At 43.1% G+C, this 14,457-nt stretch overlaps 1 protein-coding gene across 1 annotated transcript; it reads left to right on the top strand.

The window, feature by feature from the left end:
- Nucleotides 1-2,377: 2,377 nt before the first annotated feature.
- Nucleotides 2,378-3,497, top strand: LOC133026882 (uncharacterized). Its single transcript, XM_061093866.1, has 2 exons — nucleotides 2,378-2,889; nucleotides 3,067-3,497. The coding sequence occupies exons 1-2, from the start codon at nucleotides 2,535-2,537 to the stop codon at nucleotides 3,375-3,377; spliced, it is 666 nt and encodes a 221-aa protein (XP_060949849.1). The 5' UTR covers nucleotides 2,378-2,534; the 3' UTR covers nucleotides 3,378-3,497.
- Nucleotides 3,498-14,457: the final 10,960 nt, after the last annotated feature.

Here is a 14,457-nt window from a genome sequence, read left to right as displayed (position 1 = left end):
GAAGTGTGTGTGTGTAGAAACACATGTGTCTCTATGTGGTGTCGTTACGTATTCGTTTATTCTTAATATGAGACGAGCCGGTCTGGTCTAATTCAAGTATTTATTAAGAAGCAATGAAAAGATATGAAAAGTTACAGCAAAGCAATGGGCACCAAAAGCACAGCCCCGGCCCTCGAGCAGCACCAGGCAGTCACGAGTCGCATCGAACAGAAGCCAGTTGTAATATTTTATAACAGAAGGTATAATTTGATTGGTCCATAATGAAGGGGAGTCAAGACTCTGTTCTTCCTCGTTGGTGCACAGGCGTAGTCCATCCTCTTGGCTCTGGAATCAGGAAGTGACAAGCAGCTCCGTTTCGCTCCTCCTCTGATGGTTGCTAGGCTAAATGTTCACTTCCTGACCAGCCTTAAAACAGCTGATGCTTTGTGGGTCAGTGTTGTTGTTCATTGGAGTGAAGAATATTGTGTTCCTGCTCTATCGGCTGTATGTTCTGTTTGTGTAAGCATTCAAAACAACTAAACCAAAACAACGTCACTGTCTGGCTGCTTGAACTATGTGTGATGTTGAATGAAGCTAAGGGAGATATGCTTTAATATAAAAAGTTAAGTTTGAGAACAAGTTAAAGTACAGTGTATTGTATGCCACGAATTCACAGTCTCACAACAGACAACCTGAAATTTAAAATCCCAACAGTGGCCAGTGTGAGTCCATGTTTCTTTACGTCTAAATTTCCAGATCCTAAATTCTTCTCATCACAAAGAATGTTCAGATTTTGCTGAATCTCAAGGTCAATTTTCTAAATGAACATTTCTGTGATCAACACACAACTTTTCCATCTTTGTGTGAATCTGAGGCTCTTTTAGTTCATATCTTTGGTTTGACAGTAAATGTACGTTACACATTCAAATGCCTCGTTTGGCAGGAGGTTGTTTCTGTGAAAGCAGCTCAGATAAAACTACTGTATGTTAACTGTCAACAGCCAAACAGACAGACAGTTCCATCAGGATATTTACATTCACAATCTGTCTGTGAGCAAATGCTCTAATTGCACTTTAAAAAAAGCTTCTATTCACCACAGTTGATCCTGAACTGGTTGTTTTTTGACCCGGTGTCTCACAGATGAGGTCTCCTGTGTTTTGGCGGAGAGCTGCATCTTACCCTGCAGTTTCCAGCCTGGTAGAGACCCAGTCATCCACTGGATGCAGGTGAAACCAGGAGACACTCGTGTCCACTCCTACTACGAAGACAGAGACCAGCTTGAACTCCAGGGCGAGCACTTCAGAGGCCGGACATCGCTGTTCACAGATCAGATCTCCAGAGGAAACGCCTCCATCAGGCTGACGGGGCTGCAGCTTCAGGACCAGGGCAGATACGAGTGCTACACCAGCACCATCACTGGAGTCACTGAGGAGTCATTCATCAACCTGAGAGCTGAAGGTAAAGAAACTCACAGTGAAAACACAACACAAACACTAGAAATGATATTTGTCTTTGATATGATTATAAAACAGACGAGTCTGGAGATGCACTTGCTGTTTAGTGGTCACATGACCAGATGCTTCATGAGCGTAGCTGCACATTCTGGCTGTGAACTCTCAGTAGCGCCCTCTAGAATATTTCACTAGATGGCACGACACACAACTCAGATCAGATAAAACTTCTGGATCTGCAACACACTGACATGTGACATGTTGAATAATAATCACAATATGTCAAATGAATGAAGAGCTCCAGACCCAAGGAGGTAGAACTGCAGCAGGAAAACAGACACTCTGTTGTGTGAGAAATACCTGGGGCGCCCCCCACAGGTGAAATCAAGTAGTGAGCAATAGTTGGTCTCCTGCAAAATAAAATAAAACACTTTATAAAACCTTGTGACAACTTCAGAGAAAGTTGTGATTTGCACAGTTTTTAGTGCTCATGAATCCACCTCGATGGAAAATGTGAACAACACTCACACTTTCCTCATGTGTGATATGATCAGATTTACTGCTGAATTATGAGCCAGATGCAACGGAATCTCATTTGAATGTTCACTTGTCTGGTGTTAACAGGTATAAAGTATCTTTTTGTTTAAATACGTCTTTCGCAGTATAGACCTCTAACGTAAAACCAGCATGAGCACTGCTGAACAGGAAGAGCGCCACCTACAGGGCGCACTTAGAATTCAAAGTGATCTGTGTTGAACACGGGTCAAAAGGCCGAAGTCCAGGTGCTGTATAAATACTGATCACTATCACAAAACCATGCTTTTTATTACTGTGCGAGTTCAATACAACAACTCTCAGTTCAATGTGTAACATCTGGAAACAATCTCAGAAGTGACAGATGATTTTCTTGTAGAAGCTTCAACAGTAAAAGAGTCATGTGATCATTCAACTGAGCTTCCTGAAGCAAACTCCAGGTTCTGGACGAGCAAAGTGGGAAACTAACTTTTCTTATTCAGTAAAGAAGAGAAAACAAAGTCTCTGGAAAGATGACTGTTTTATTTCTAACAGTTTTTATTGGTTTTGAATGATCTCAGGTGAAAGGAGATGCTCCACAGAAGCAACAGAGCAAAGAGTCTTTCCTCCCACATCTCCACGTGGGAAACATCTTCCCTCAAACTGAATCTCTGTTGTCTTGCAGCTCCGGTGCGTCACGTGGACATTGAGCAGGTGGAGGACAGCTTCACCTGCAGCTCAGAGGGGATCTACCCCGAGCCGCAGCTCACCTGGTCCACCAGGCCTCCGTCCAACGTGACCCTTCAGATCCATACCACAGTGAAGGAGACGGAGCAGCAGCTCTATGAGATCAGCAGCACAGTGACACTGTCAGACAGAGACACTGTTCTGATCTGCAGCATCAGCACTCGCAGTGGCTGGAGGAGCTCGGTGTGGTATCAACCCAGTACGTTGGATCTGCTCTATGGAACTGAAGCTTTGCTTGTTTCACCTACTGCTGCATATTCATATCTGCTCCTACAGATAACTCACATCTGATGATAGAAGATGTTCAGAAAGTCTCATCAGAGCCTGAAACCACATTCTGACAACGATGATATTATTTGATCTCTTTTCTTTTCAGCTCCCGTCCATGTTTCACCGAGTGAAACAACAACAATCCACTGCACTGCTCCAAACACCAAACCCCCGACACGCCGGGTGTGGAAGTTCAACCACAGTCAGATCATTGTGGACCAGACCGGGGTGGACGGCCCCCCCAGGGTCTCAGAGCAGTGGAGGCAGCAGGTGGAGGATGTGTCAGCGTCAGGCAGCCTCACGCTGCACCACTTATCTTCAGATCACCAGGGAACGTTCACCTGTGAACTCAGTAGTGAAGAGGAGACGCACTTCATCAACCGCTACGTGACGATAGAGGAAGGTAAGATCCCATGAGACGAGAAGTGATGATGAAATCCTCAGAGCGACTGTCAGACCTGAGGCTGGTGCAGTGAGTCCTGGTTCCTCCTGGTGGAGCAGATCCCCCAGGGCTCCGTCCTCCAGCTCATCAGGAGCTTCATGACCACATGTTGTCAGGAGAACAGGAACCAGGAGGACACACACACACACACACACACACACACACACACACACACACACACACACACACACACACACACACACACACACACACACACACACACACACACACACACACACACACACACACTTTACACTGAAGACACATCACTGCACTTTGTTGATGCTACAGTTCTACTCTCTGAATTACAGCTTCTTCAGGTTCAGTTGCAGGAATTTTGGTCGGAGTCCTCTTTGTGTGTGTAGCATTAGGAGCTGGAGCAGGATTATACTACTTTAAAAGACTAAAGGTAAATATTAATACTTACAATTATTCTGCTGTTCATTTATTACGTTTTGTTTGTTCTAATGATTATTTCTTTTGAACTCAGAGAAAAAAGAACAAACCCAAAACGAACAATCCACAACCACACCCTAAAGAGATGAAACCTTTAAAGTAAGTTTACTGTTTATTCTGTACTGAGAGTTACAATATTCTGCTCTAAAGAGTAACCTGTTGCCATGGAGATGCTGTAACCTACTTTATTCTTGTCACGTTGCTCTAACAGCTTCATCTCAGCTGCATCAGCAGACACATCCTAAAGCATCAGTTTCTGAGAGTTCCTTCAAAAACCATATCGATATTAAAGTGAAAGAAAGTCTGATACCGATAAATCAGCCAATAAATTTATGAAAAAGATTTGACAATGACTCCTAAGATGTCGTTATCGAACCCTTACGGCAAAGAAATGTAACTGAGACTTGATATTTTACAGTTTAACCATGAACTGTATTATTAATAACACAAATACAAAGAACTTTAATTTAAATGCTGCAACTGGCTGAATAATCGAGTGGTCGATTGAAACTTGCATTCAAACTACTTGAGGTCACATGTCTCACTCCTAAAAATGTTTACAAAGTGTTACTGTCTATAAAGTTCTGTAATTCATTTCAAGCCTTTATGACTTTAACATGATACTAGATGTTGAGTTTCCTTGTGTAGATCAGGAAATGCTCGAGTTGCAAAAGTACTTTTTTATTCAATGTCTGTTTATGGTTATGCAGGTTTATTGGTGGATTTACAAATTACATAAACCAATATTACATGAAAGGTCACTTTATTATTGTTCTTGTACAACAGCACAACTCCTGCATTCTTTGAGATATAAATTATATTAATTAAATTTCTTTGTACTTAATTAAAATGGCTGCAACTGGCTGAATAATCGAGTGATTGACTGAAACTTGCATCCAAACTCCTTGAGGCCTCCTGAGGTCACATGTCTCACTCCTACAGACACATAGTTCAGTCCTTATCACACACAATGGAAGTGAGTGACTGACAGCTGGAGAACTAATGTTCAATATGTACTTATATACAAGGTAATATTCATATTTATGACCATATTCAAGTCAAAGCCTTTGTAAAAAACATTGTGCTGCAGTAGCAGAACTCTGCAGAACATTGTTGAACTGAGAAGATAAAGATTGAACAGATGCTGTAAATATTAGTTAATATTAATGTGAATATTGTGCATTGAACAGATAAAGTTACATAACTGCATTTCTTTGTGTATATTTATGCTCGTGCATTCAGCCTTTAATAGAAATTAGATCCCCCCCCCCCCCCCCGGTTCACAGACCACAACATTCCACCAAGTTTACTGGTAATCCGTCGTTTTTTATTATCCCACTAACGAACCAACCAACACACAAACATACTGGGTGAAAACAAAACCTCCTTGACAGAAGTAATGACAACCTGTGACTGTGACATGTGAGTTATCAGGAAATGTCTTCACAGGGAGAGGAAGAGGAGTCATGTTTCTGAGGAGGAGCAGTCATCCTGCTGTGCTTCGTGTCAGGACGTCCTGAAGGATCCAGTCTCCACCAGCTGTGGACACTGGTTCTGCAGACAGTGCATCACCTCATTCTGGGACCAGTCTGGTTCTTCTGGAGACTCCTCCTGTCCCCAGTGTGGACAAAGATCCAGAACAGGAGCTGGAGCTCAGACAGCCGGTCAGAGCAGCACTGTACATGTGTCTGCTGATGTCTTCACTTCTGACATCAGCACATGTGGTTTTATTTTGTTCCTTCATACAGCATCAACATTTAACATCGTTAGAAAAGCACAAAGTTAAAAAGCTTTTATTTTCTGTAGTTTTTCTGTATCTGATGAAAACAATCAGCAGATTCTCAGATTCTGTCTCTGACATTGTTTCTTGTCTTTCAGCAGATCGTGGTCTGCAGGAGGTTTTAGATGAACATAAGCTCAGTGTGAGGAGGAGATGTGAACATGTGACTGAAGGAAGTGATGCAACAGGAAGTAGAACCCTCCTCAACAGGATCTACACTGAGCTCTACCTCACAGAGGGACAGAGTGAAGAGGTTAATACTCAACATGAGGTGAGGCAGCTTGAGACGGCTTCCAAGAAGAAGATCCTCCACGACACTCCCATCAGGTGCCACGACATCTTTAAAGCCTCCACTGACCAGCAGAGACGCATCAGAGTCGTCCTGACCTACGGCGTCGCTGGCGTTGGAAAAACCTTCTCGGTGCAGAAGTTCACTCTGGACTGGGCAGAGGGTTTAGAGAACCAGGATGTGGATCTGCTGGCTGTGCTTTCGTTCAGGGAGCTGAACCTGGTGAAGGACCAGCAGCACAGTCTCCTCACGCTGCTCCGTGTTTTCCATCCAGCGTTACAGAAGCTCACGGCAGAGACGCTCGCTGTCTGTAAACCTTTGTTCATCTTTGACGGCCTGGATGAAAGCAGACTTTCTCTGGACTTCAACCACAGGGAGCTTGTGTCTGAGGTCACACAGAGGTCATCAGTCAACGTGCTGCTGACAAACCTCATCCGGGGGAATCTGCTTCCCTCGGCTCTCGTCTGGATAACCTCCAGACCTGCGGCGGCCAATCAGATCCCTCCTGCATGTGTTGACAGGGTCACAGAAGTACGAGGCTTCACTGACGCCCAGAAGGAGGAGTACTTCAGGAGGAGATTCAGTGATGAAGAGCTGTGCAGCAGAATCATCTCACACATCAAGACCTCCAGGAGCCTCCACATCATGTGTCAAATCCCAGTCTTCTGCTGGATCAGTGCTACAGTTCTGGAGCACATGTTGACCACAGACCAGAGAGGAGAGCTGCCCAAGACCCTGACTGACCTGAACTCACACTTCCTGCTGGTTCAGACAAAGAGGAACAACAACAAGTATGGTGAGGGACAAGAGACGACTCCACAGCAGCTGATGGAGGCCGACAGGGACGTTCTCCTGAAGCTGGGGAGGCTGGCGTTTGAACATCTGGAGGAAGGAAACATCATGTTCTACCAAGAAGACCTGGAGCGGTGTGGTCTTAATGTCACAGAGGCCTCGGTGTACTCAGGAGTTTGTACTGAGATCTTCAGAAGAGAGTGTGTGATCTTCCAGAAATCAGTCTACTGCTTTGTTCATCTGAGCGTTCAGGAGTTTCTGGCTGCAGTCTACATGTTACACTGTTACATCAACAGGAACACAAAAGAACTCAAGAACTTCTTGGGAACACATGGGAATACAGACAGTACCTTCTCCCTGGAAGACCTCCTGATGAGAACCATGAAGAAATCCCTCACCAGTACAAATGGTCACCTGGACCTGTTTGTTCGCTTCCTTCACGGCCTCAGTCTGGAGTCCAACCAGAGAGTCTTAGGAGGCCTGCTGGGTCGGACAGGGAACAATCCAAAGATCATCCAGAGAGTCATCAACAACCTGAAGGAGATGAAGAGTGGTGACATTTCTCCTGACAGAAGCATCAACATCTTCCACTGTCTGACTGAGATGAACGACCACTCAGTTCATCAGCAGATGAAACAGTTCCTAACGTCAGAGAACAGATCAGAGGAGAAACTCTCTGAGATCCACTGCTCAGCTCTGGCCTACATGCTGCAGATGTCAGAGGAGGTTCTGGATGAGTTGGACCTGGAGAAGTTCAACACATCATACCAGGGTCGACGGAGACTGATCCCAGCTGTGAGGAACTGCAGGAAGGCTCTGTGAGTCCAGACATGATCAATAATGTGTGTGTGTGTGTGTGTGTGTGTGTGTGTGTGTGTGTGTGTGTGTGTGTGTGTGTGTGTGTGTGAGTTCCCACCCTGCGTTTGTCCTCCACCACCAACCAGTGCAGTGTCCGTCCCTCCAGGTTCCTGACATGTTAAATTCACAATAATTTGAGGTCACTGTAACCTTTGACCTTTGACCACTGAAATCTAATCAGTTTATCTTTTTTTTGTTTTTGTTTTTTTTTAACAATCTGTTTATTGAATTTTTACATATTTAACAAACAAACAATACTGTTCCATCAATAACAATTACAAAAGTAATTCCAACATACAGCAGAACAGATACAAACCCCCCACCCCCCTCCCTCCGGCACCCAGCCCCAACAGATGAGCAAATATTGTTGAAAAATCAAGAATTGAAAAGAATAGATGACATAAATCTTAATAATAATAACAATAAAAATATAATAGTAATACTAAAAATAAATGAATGAATAAATAAATAGAAACATATGATCAATACTAAAAAAAAAAAAAAAAAAATGAAATAAAAAATTAAGAGAGAAAAAAAAAAAAAAAAATTATAATAAAAGAAATAAAAGAAAAGAAACACAAGTTCAGCAAGGCAGTACTTAGCTCACAGTGATCCGACAGCTTGTGCTATTGACATAAGACAGAAAGGTATTCCAGGACTTCTCAAAAGAAACAGCCTTACCAATCAAAGTCAGTCTAATTTTTTCTAGTTTAAGAAAATAGAGCACCTCCTTAACCCAGTGAGTATAGGTGGGTGGGACTGGGGATTTCCATTTTAGTAATATCAACCTCCTGGCCAGCAGAGTTGTGAATGCTATCAAGTCCTTATCAGCTGGGGAAAGAGTAAGTGGGAAAGGCCATACACCAAACAGGACAGTTAAGGCATTGGGAGACACATCCTTTCCAATTACCTTGGATAAAGTGCTAAAGATCTCAGACCAAAATCTAGCCAGAGAGGAACAGCTCCAAAACATATGTGAATAATTTGCTGTGGCTTGTTGACATCGTTCGCATAGGGGAGACACTGTATCAAATATTCTTGCAAGCCGAGCTTTAGTGTAGTGAGCTCGATGGAGGATTCGGCATTGCATAAAGCTGTGCCCTGCACAGATTGAAGATCTATGTACCCTCCGTAAAATCCCCTCCCAAACATCATCTGAAATCACCTCACCAAGATCTGTCTCCCAAACTGTTTTAAGTACAATAGAAGAGCCTTGACGAAGGTTATGAATATTTAAATAAATAGAAGAGATTGCCCCCTTTAATGAAGACAGAGGCTTCAGAAATGTTTCGAGATCTGAAGGCCTAGGAAGAGCAGGGAATTGTGGGAATGAGCTACGGACAAAATTTCGAATTTGAAGATATCTAAAAAAATGTCCTTTAGGAAGCAAAAATGTATCTATCATATTTTAATACTGGAGGCCACAATCACATTGTTAGTATAACCAGAAATAGAAAAGGAAAGGGAGAGTACAGTAAGGCTTTCAATGATACCGGATGAACAGAATTTGCTTCCAGGATCAACCATGATGGAGGGACCTCAATATCTTCATATTTAACCCAATAATTCAAGTTTCTAATGTTTGTTGCCCAATAATAGTAAAGGAAGTTTGGCAACACCATTCCGCCCAGAGCCTTGGGCCTCTGTAAGACTTGTAAACGCAACCTAGGAGTTTTTCTGTTCCAAATAAAATCAATAATAAGACTATCTACTTTACGAAAGAATGAAAGAGGAAGGAAGATCGGAATGCATTGGAATAAATATAAAAAGCGCGGGAAAATGTTCATTTTAATTGGATTGATTCTGGCAGCTATGGAAAGATTAAGTAGCGACCATCGCTCAAAATCTTGTTTAATTTTTGTGAGCAGAGAGAGATAATTATTCCTATAGATATTAGCCAACGTTTTGGTAACATGTACTCCGAGATAAACAAAGCCAGAGTTCACAATCTTAAATGGTACATTTGGGAGTTGAAGTGAGTCGTCATTAACCTCTCCATTAACAGTAAACATTTCACTTTTGCCCAGATTAAGCTTATATCCTGAGAATCTACTAAATTCGTCTAGGACTGAGAGGGCTGCAGGAATAGAACGTGACAGATGAGACAAAAACAACAAAAGATAATTCGCGTACAGCGCCACCTTCAGCTCTACTCCATTTCTGGCTATACCACATATATCAGGATGAGACCGCAGAGCAAATTGCTAGAGGCTCCATCACAATGGCAAATAAGAGCAGACTTAAAGGGCAACCCTGCCTTGTAGAACGATGTAACTGAAAATATTCAGAATTGGTGCCATTTGTCCTGACCAAAGCCTGAGGAGAAGCATATAATAACCTGACCCATGAAACAAATTTTTCCCCAAAACCAAATTTCCCTAAAGTAAAAGAAAGATAATCCCACTCTACCCTGTCAAACGCCTTCTCGGCATCCAGAGCTACCAGAGCTTCTGGGAGAGCGATTGGAGAAGGATTACAAACCACATTAAACACCCGTCTCAGATTAAAAAAAGAGTGTCTGTTACGAATAAACCCAGTCTGATCCAAAGATATAATTGAGGGTAGGGCAACTTCTAAGCGTCTGGCTAGCAACTTAGACAACAATTTAAAGTCAGCATTCAACAGGCTAATAGGACGATATGAACCGCATGAAAGTGGGTCTTTACCTTTCTTTAAAAGCAAGGAAATGCAAGCCTGGTTTAGGGTGTGGGGAAGTGTGCCTGACCTGTAAGACTCAGTGAACATCTCTAATAGGTGCGGGGCCAGCTGTTTCCAAAATGTTCTATAAAACTCGGCTGGAAAGCCATCTGGACCCGGACTCTTACCACTTTGTAATGATTTAACTGCAGCCTCAGTTCAATTGCTGTGATAGGACGTTTCAGTTCCTCAGCAACAACCCGATCCAAAGTGGGAGTGTCAAACCTATCAAAGAAAGAGATCACATCCGCAGAGGTATTACGACAATCAGATGAATATAGTAATTTATAGAATTCCATAAAAGTTTTATTAATTTCCAAAGGGTCAGATGTTACACCCGCGCCAGTCTCAATTTGAGGAATTAACTGAGATGCAGAAATTTGACGTAGCCGGTGGGCCAAGAGTTTACTAGTTTTATCTCCCTGTTCATAAAATTTAGATCTTGAATGTAGCAAAAGTTCAGTAGTGTACTGTGACATGACAAGATCATATTCAGCTTGTAAAGTAATTCGCTCCTTATAAGTATCTGGCAGTTTTGAGCCTGCATATAAAGAATCTAGTAGTGTAATGCGTTGGGATAGCTTGGCTAACTTCTCTCTTCTAGATTTCCCCTGATGGGCCTTATAGGAAATAATCTCCCCCCTGATAAAAGCTTTCATTGTTTCCCACAGCCCAGAGGCAGTTATTTCTGGAGTTTTGTTAACCTGAAAAAAGAATTCGAATTGCTCAGAGACAAATTTAATAAAGTCTGCATCCAACAGCAAATGTGTATCCAGGCGCCATGGTGGTCTTGTTTTAACAAACTTCTGAAAATAAACGCTCATAGAAATAGAGGCGTGGTCCGACACCACAATCGAATCATATTTACAGCCAGAAATGGAGGACAACAACTTGCTATCCACTAAAAAGAAGTCAATTCGTGTATAGGTACGGTGAATATGTGAGAAAAATGAGTATTCCCTCTTTAACGGATTAAACAAACGCCAAGGATCAACAACATTAAACTCACTCATAAAGGCTTGAATCACTTTGGTCGATTTGGACAGAGCAGCCGAGGTCGAGGAAGAACGATCCAAGGAAGGATTCATCCAACAGTTAAAGTCCCCTCCTAAGATTAAATTATACGTGGACAAGTCCGGTAACTTTGAGAAAACCTGTCTAAAAAAGGACTCATCATCCCAGTTGGGAGCATAAACATTAGCAAGAGTCACTTTTACATCGAAAATGTGTCCCATGACAGCTATAAACCTGCCTGCAGAATCAGAGATTGTCTTAACATGGACAAAAGGAATATCTCTATGTAAAAGAATAGCAACCCCTCTAGATTTACTGGAAAATGAGGAATGGTATATTTTCCCGACCCAGCTCTTCTTCAGTCTTACACTATCTATCTCTTTTAAATGAGTTTCCTGCAAATATATTATATGAGCATCGAGGTGGTGTAAGTAGTGCAACACTTTACTACGCTTGATTGGATTATTCATGCCCTTACTAGGCCTGTCACGATAACACATTTTTCTGTGCGATTAATTGCCCCAGAAATTATTGCGATAAGCGATAATATTGCCGTTTTGACACCATTTTCAACTTATATAATGATAATGGCATAATAATGCAAGTACACCCTTTCGAAGATCAATAAACTTTTATTTTTAAAGAACACTGGAACTGGACATCTGGAAGACATTTAAAATATCCAGAATTAATTAACAAAACATCCAAAAACAATAAATAAAATTATTTGAACCAAAAATGCTCTTGAATAAAAACCAAACACAACCAAAAACAAGGAATGTGTTTTAGGTGAAGATGCAGGTTTGTTGTATTGCCGCGTTTTGTCAATATTGTTTTCAAACAAATGCGACATGTCGGCTCGCATAGGTTATTTGGTTCGCCCCGGCCGTTGGGTTTGAAGCCGAAGTGCTCCCACACGGCAGCTGTCGCGTTCGGCTTAGACACCAACTCCATCTTTTTATTCTTCCAAATGTTTTTTCTCTTGCTCTTCTCCTCTCGGGACTTTCATGCTGCACTCTGCACTGTGCAAGGCCAGGGCTCCGCCTCCCACATAGAGACCAATGCTACAAGTGACTGACACGTGACGAGGGGGTTAACTTATTGTGCCCTCAGCTCGGCCTTTAAGGCTGCGCTGCAGGAAATAATAACCATCACCAACTGAATGCCTAACCCTGCGCGCTGCCTTGAATAATTCAGTTGGGGCAAAAAAACACCAATCCGCCGAGAGGGCAGATACACCGGATTAAAAACTTTTGATATCCAGTTACTTTGAAGCGTGCGGATGGAATTTATGGCAAAAAAATTATCGCTCATTTTAATTTATCGCGCAATTAATTGATTTATTGCATATCGCGACAGGCCTAGCCCTTACAGTTTAAACTCACAAATTTAATATCCCCGCCCACACTAGATAGTGTTCTCTTAACCTGTGTCATTAAAGGACAAAGAATTCAGTATGTAACAAACAAAAACAGCGAAGAGAGAAAACAACAAAAAAAAAAAAAAAGCCAAAAACGCGATACACGACCATTCCAAACATCCGAAAAAGAAGCATAGGTGCCAACCCATTACCCAGAAGAACTACACAAACTAACAACCCCCCCACATTAGAACATAACCCCCCCCCCCCTCCCTCCTCACCTAGCAGAAGCATCAAAAAAATGATGCGTGCTACCTCACCCCACGTAGAAGTACAACCTGTCGTTACCAGCAGCATAACCACACTACTAAACGACCTCAGGGAGTGTGAATATGGACTGTCCCAAATAAAAATAAATAAAGTTATAAACAGAATAAGGTGCCATGGATTTTTTTTTCAAAAGTAAAATAAAAAATGTACAAAGAAATAATAGAGACTGACCGAAAGAACAATGAAAATGAAAATAGCACCAATATGCTCTGAGTGAAGCAATGGAACTTTCAGTCAGTACACAGTCAATACTGTATTTAGTCTATAAACAAGACAACAGCAACATAACACGTGTGTTACCTGCTAGATATGCAGCCTACTGCCGCAGAAATACAAACCGAGTCAAAAGGCACAGAGTTAGTGACTCTCCGGAGCCGGATTCTTCTTAAGTCTCTTGTTGACGAACTCCAGGGCCTGGTCCGGATCTTCAAATCTGTGGGTCTGGCCGCCAGGCATGGTGATGTGGAGAGTCGCCGGGTACCGGAGGCCGAATTTAACGTTGGCACAGGCATTGAGCTCCCTCTTCACTTGGACGAAAGCCGCCCTCCGCTTGGCCACAGTCGGTGTAAAGTCCGGAAAAATGTGCACCCTCCTCCCGTTGTGCAGCAGAGGAGAGCTCCGTCCAGCGCGGCGGAGAATATCGTTCCTCACCTGGAACTGTGTCACCCTGATGACCATCGGACGTGGCGGCTCCCCGTCCTTAGGTTTCGCACGCAGAGTGCGGTGAGCCCTGTCGAGCCCGGGCATCACGTCGAGTCCCAGCAGGTCCATTAAAAGTTTGGCAATAGTCTCTGTAGGATGGGGACCCTCGGATCCCTCGGGCAGACCCACTGGTCGAATGTTATTCCATCTAGAGCGTGCCTCCAATTCCTCACATTTCTTGCCCAGAGACTCCACCGTAGCAGTTAGCTTAGCCATGTTCACGTGCATCCCAGTCAGCTGATCCGAGTGCTCATTAGTGGAGCGCTCCAGGTCACCAATAGTTCCACTTTGCCGGGAGACTTTTTCCTGCAGCGGTTTGAGAGCCGTCGCCACCTCCTTCTTGACCAGCTCCGATATGATCTCCTCATTAGCACCTGGCCTCTCCGGTGACACGGGGTCCGAGGGTTGCGGCCTGGTCCGGCCCGACTTCGTAGACTCATTTTTCGCCCGAGAGCTCGACATTAATGCGGTTCCGACTCACAAGATGCAGGTCTCTTTAAAAACGATCGATCACCTTAAAGTTGCGGACAGTCGAGGAACTTAAAATGACATTAAAACTATATTATGATCACATTCCCGAGGAGCGACCGAAAAACACGTCCTACATCGTTCGCGTCTCGACAGCGCCCCAATCAGTTTATCTTTGATTCAAAATGTGAAGAAATCCCCTAAAGACAGACTTGATACTTCAAGAGGCCATGAACATGCTGTTTAACCTTGACCTTTGACCACCTGAATCTAATGAGTTCCTCTGTCAGTCTGAATCAACGCTTGAAC

The sequence above is a fragment of the Limanda limanda genome, chromosome 20 (assembly GCF_963576545.1).
Source record: "Limanda limanda chromosome 20, fLimLim1.1, whole genome shotgun sequence".
Lineage (NCBI taxonomy): Eukaryota > Metazoa > Chordata > Actinopteri > Pleuronectiformes > Pleuronectidae > Limanda > Limanda limanda.
This window is presented reverse-complemented; position numbering and strand designations above follow the sequence as displayed.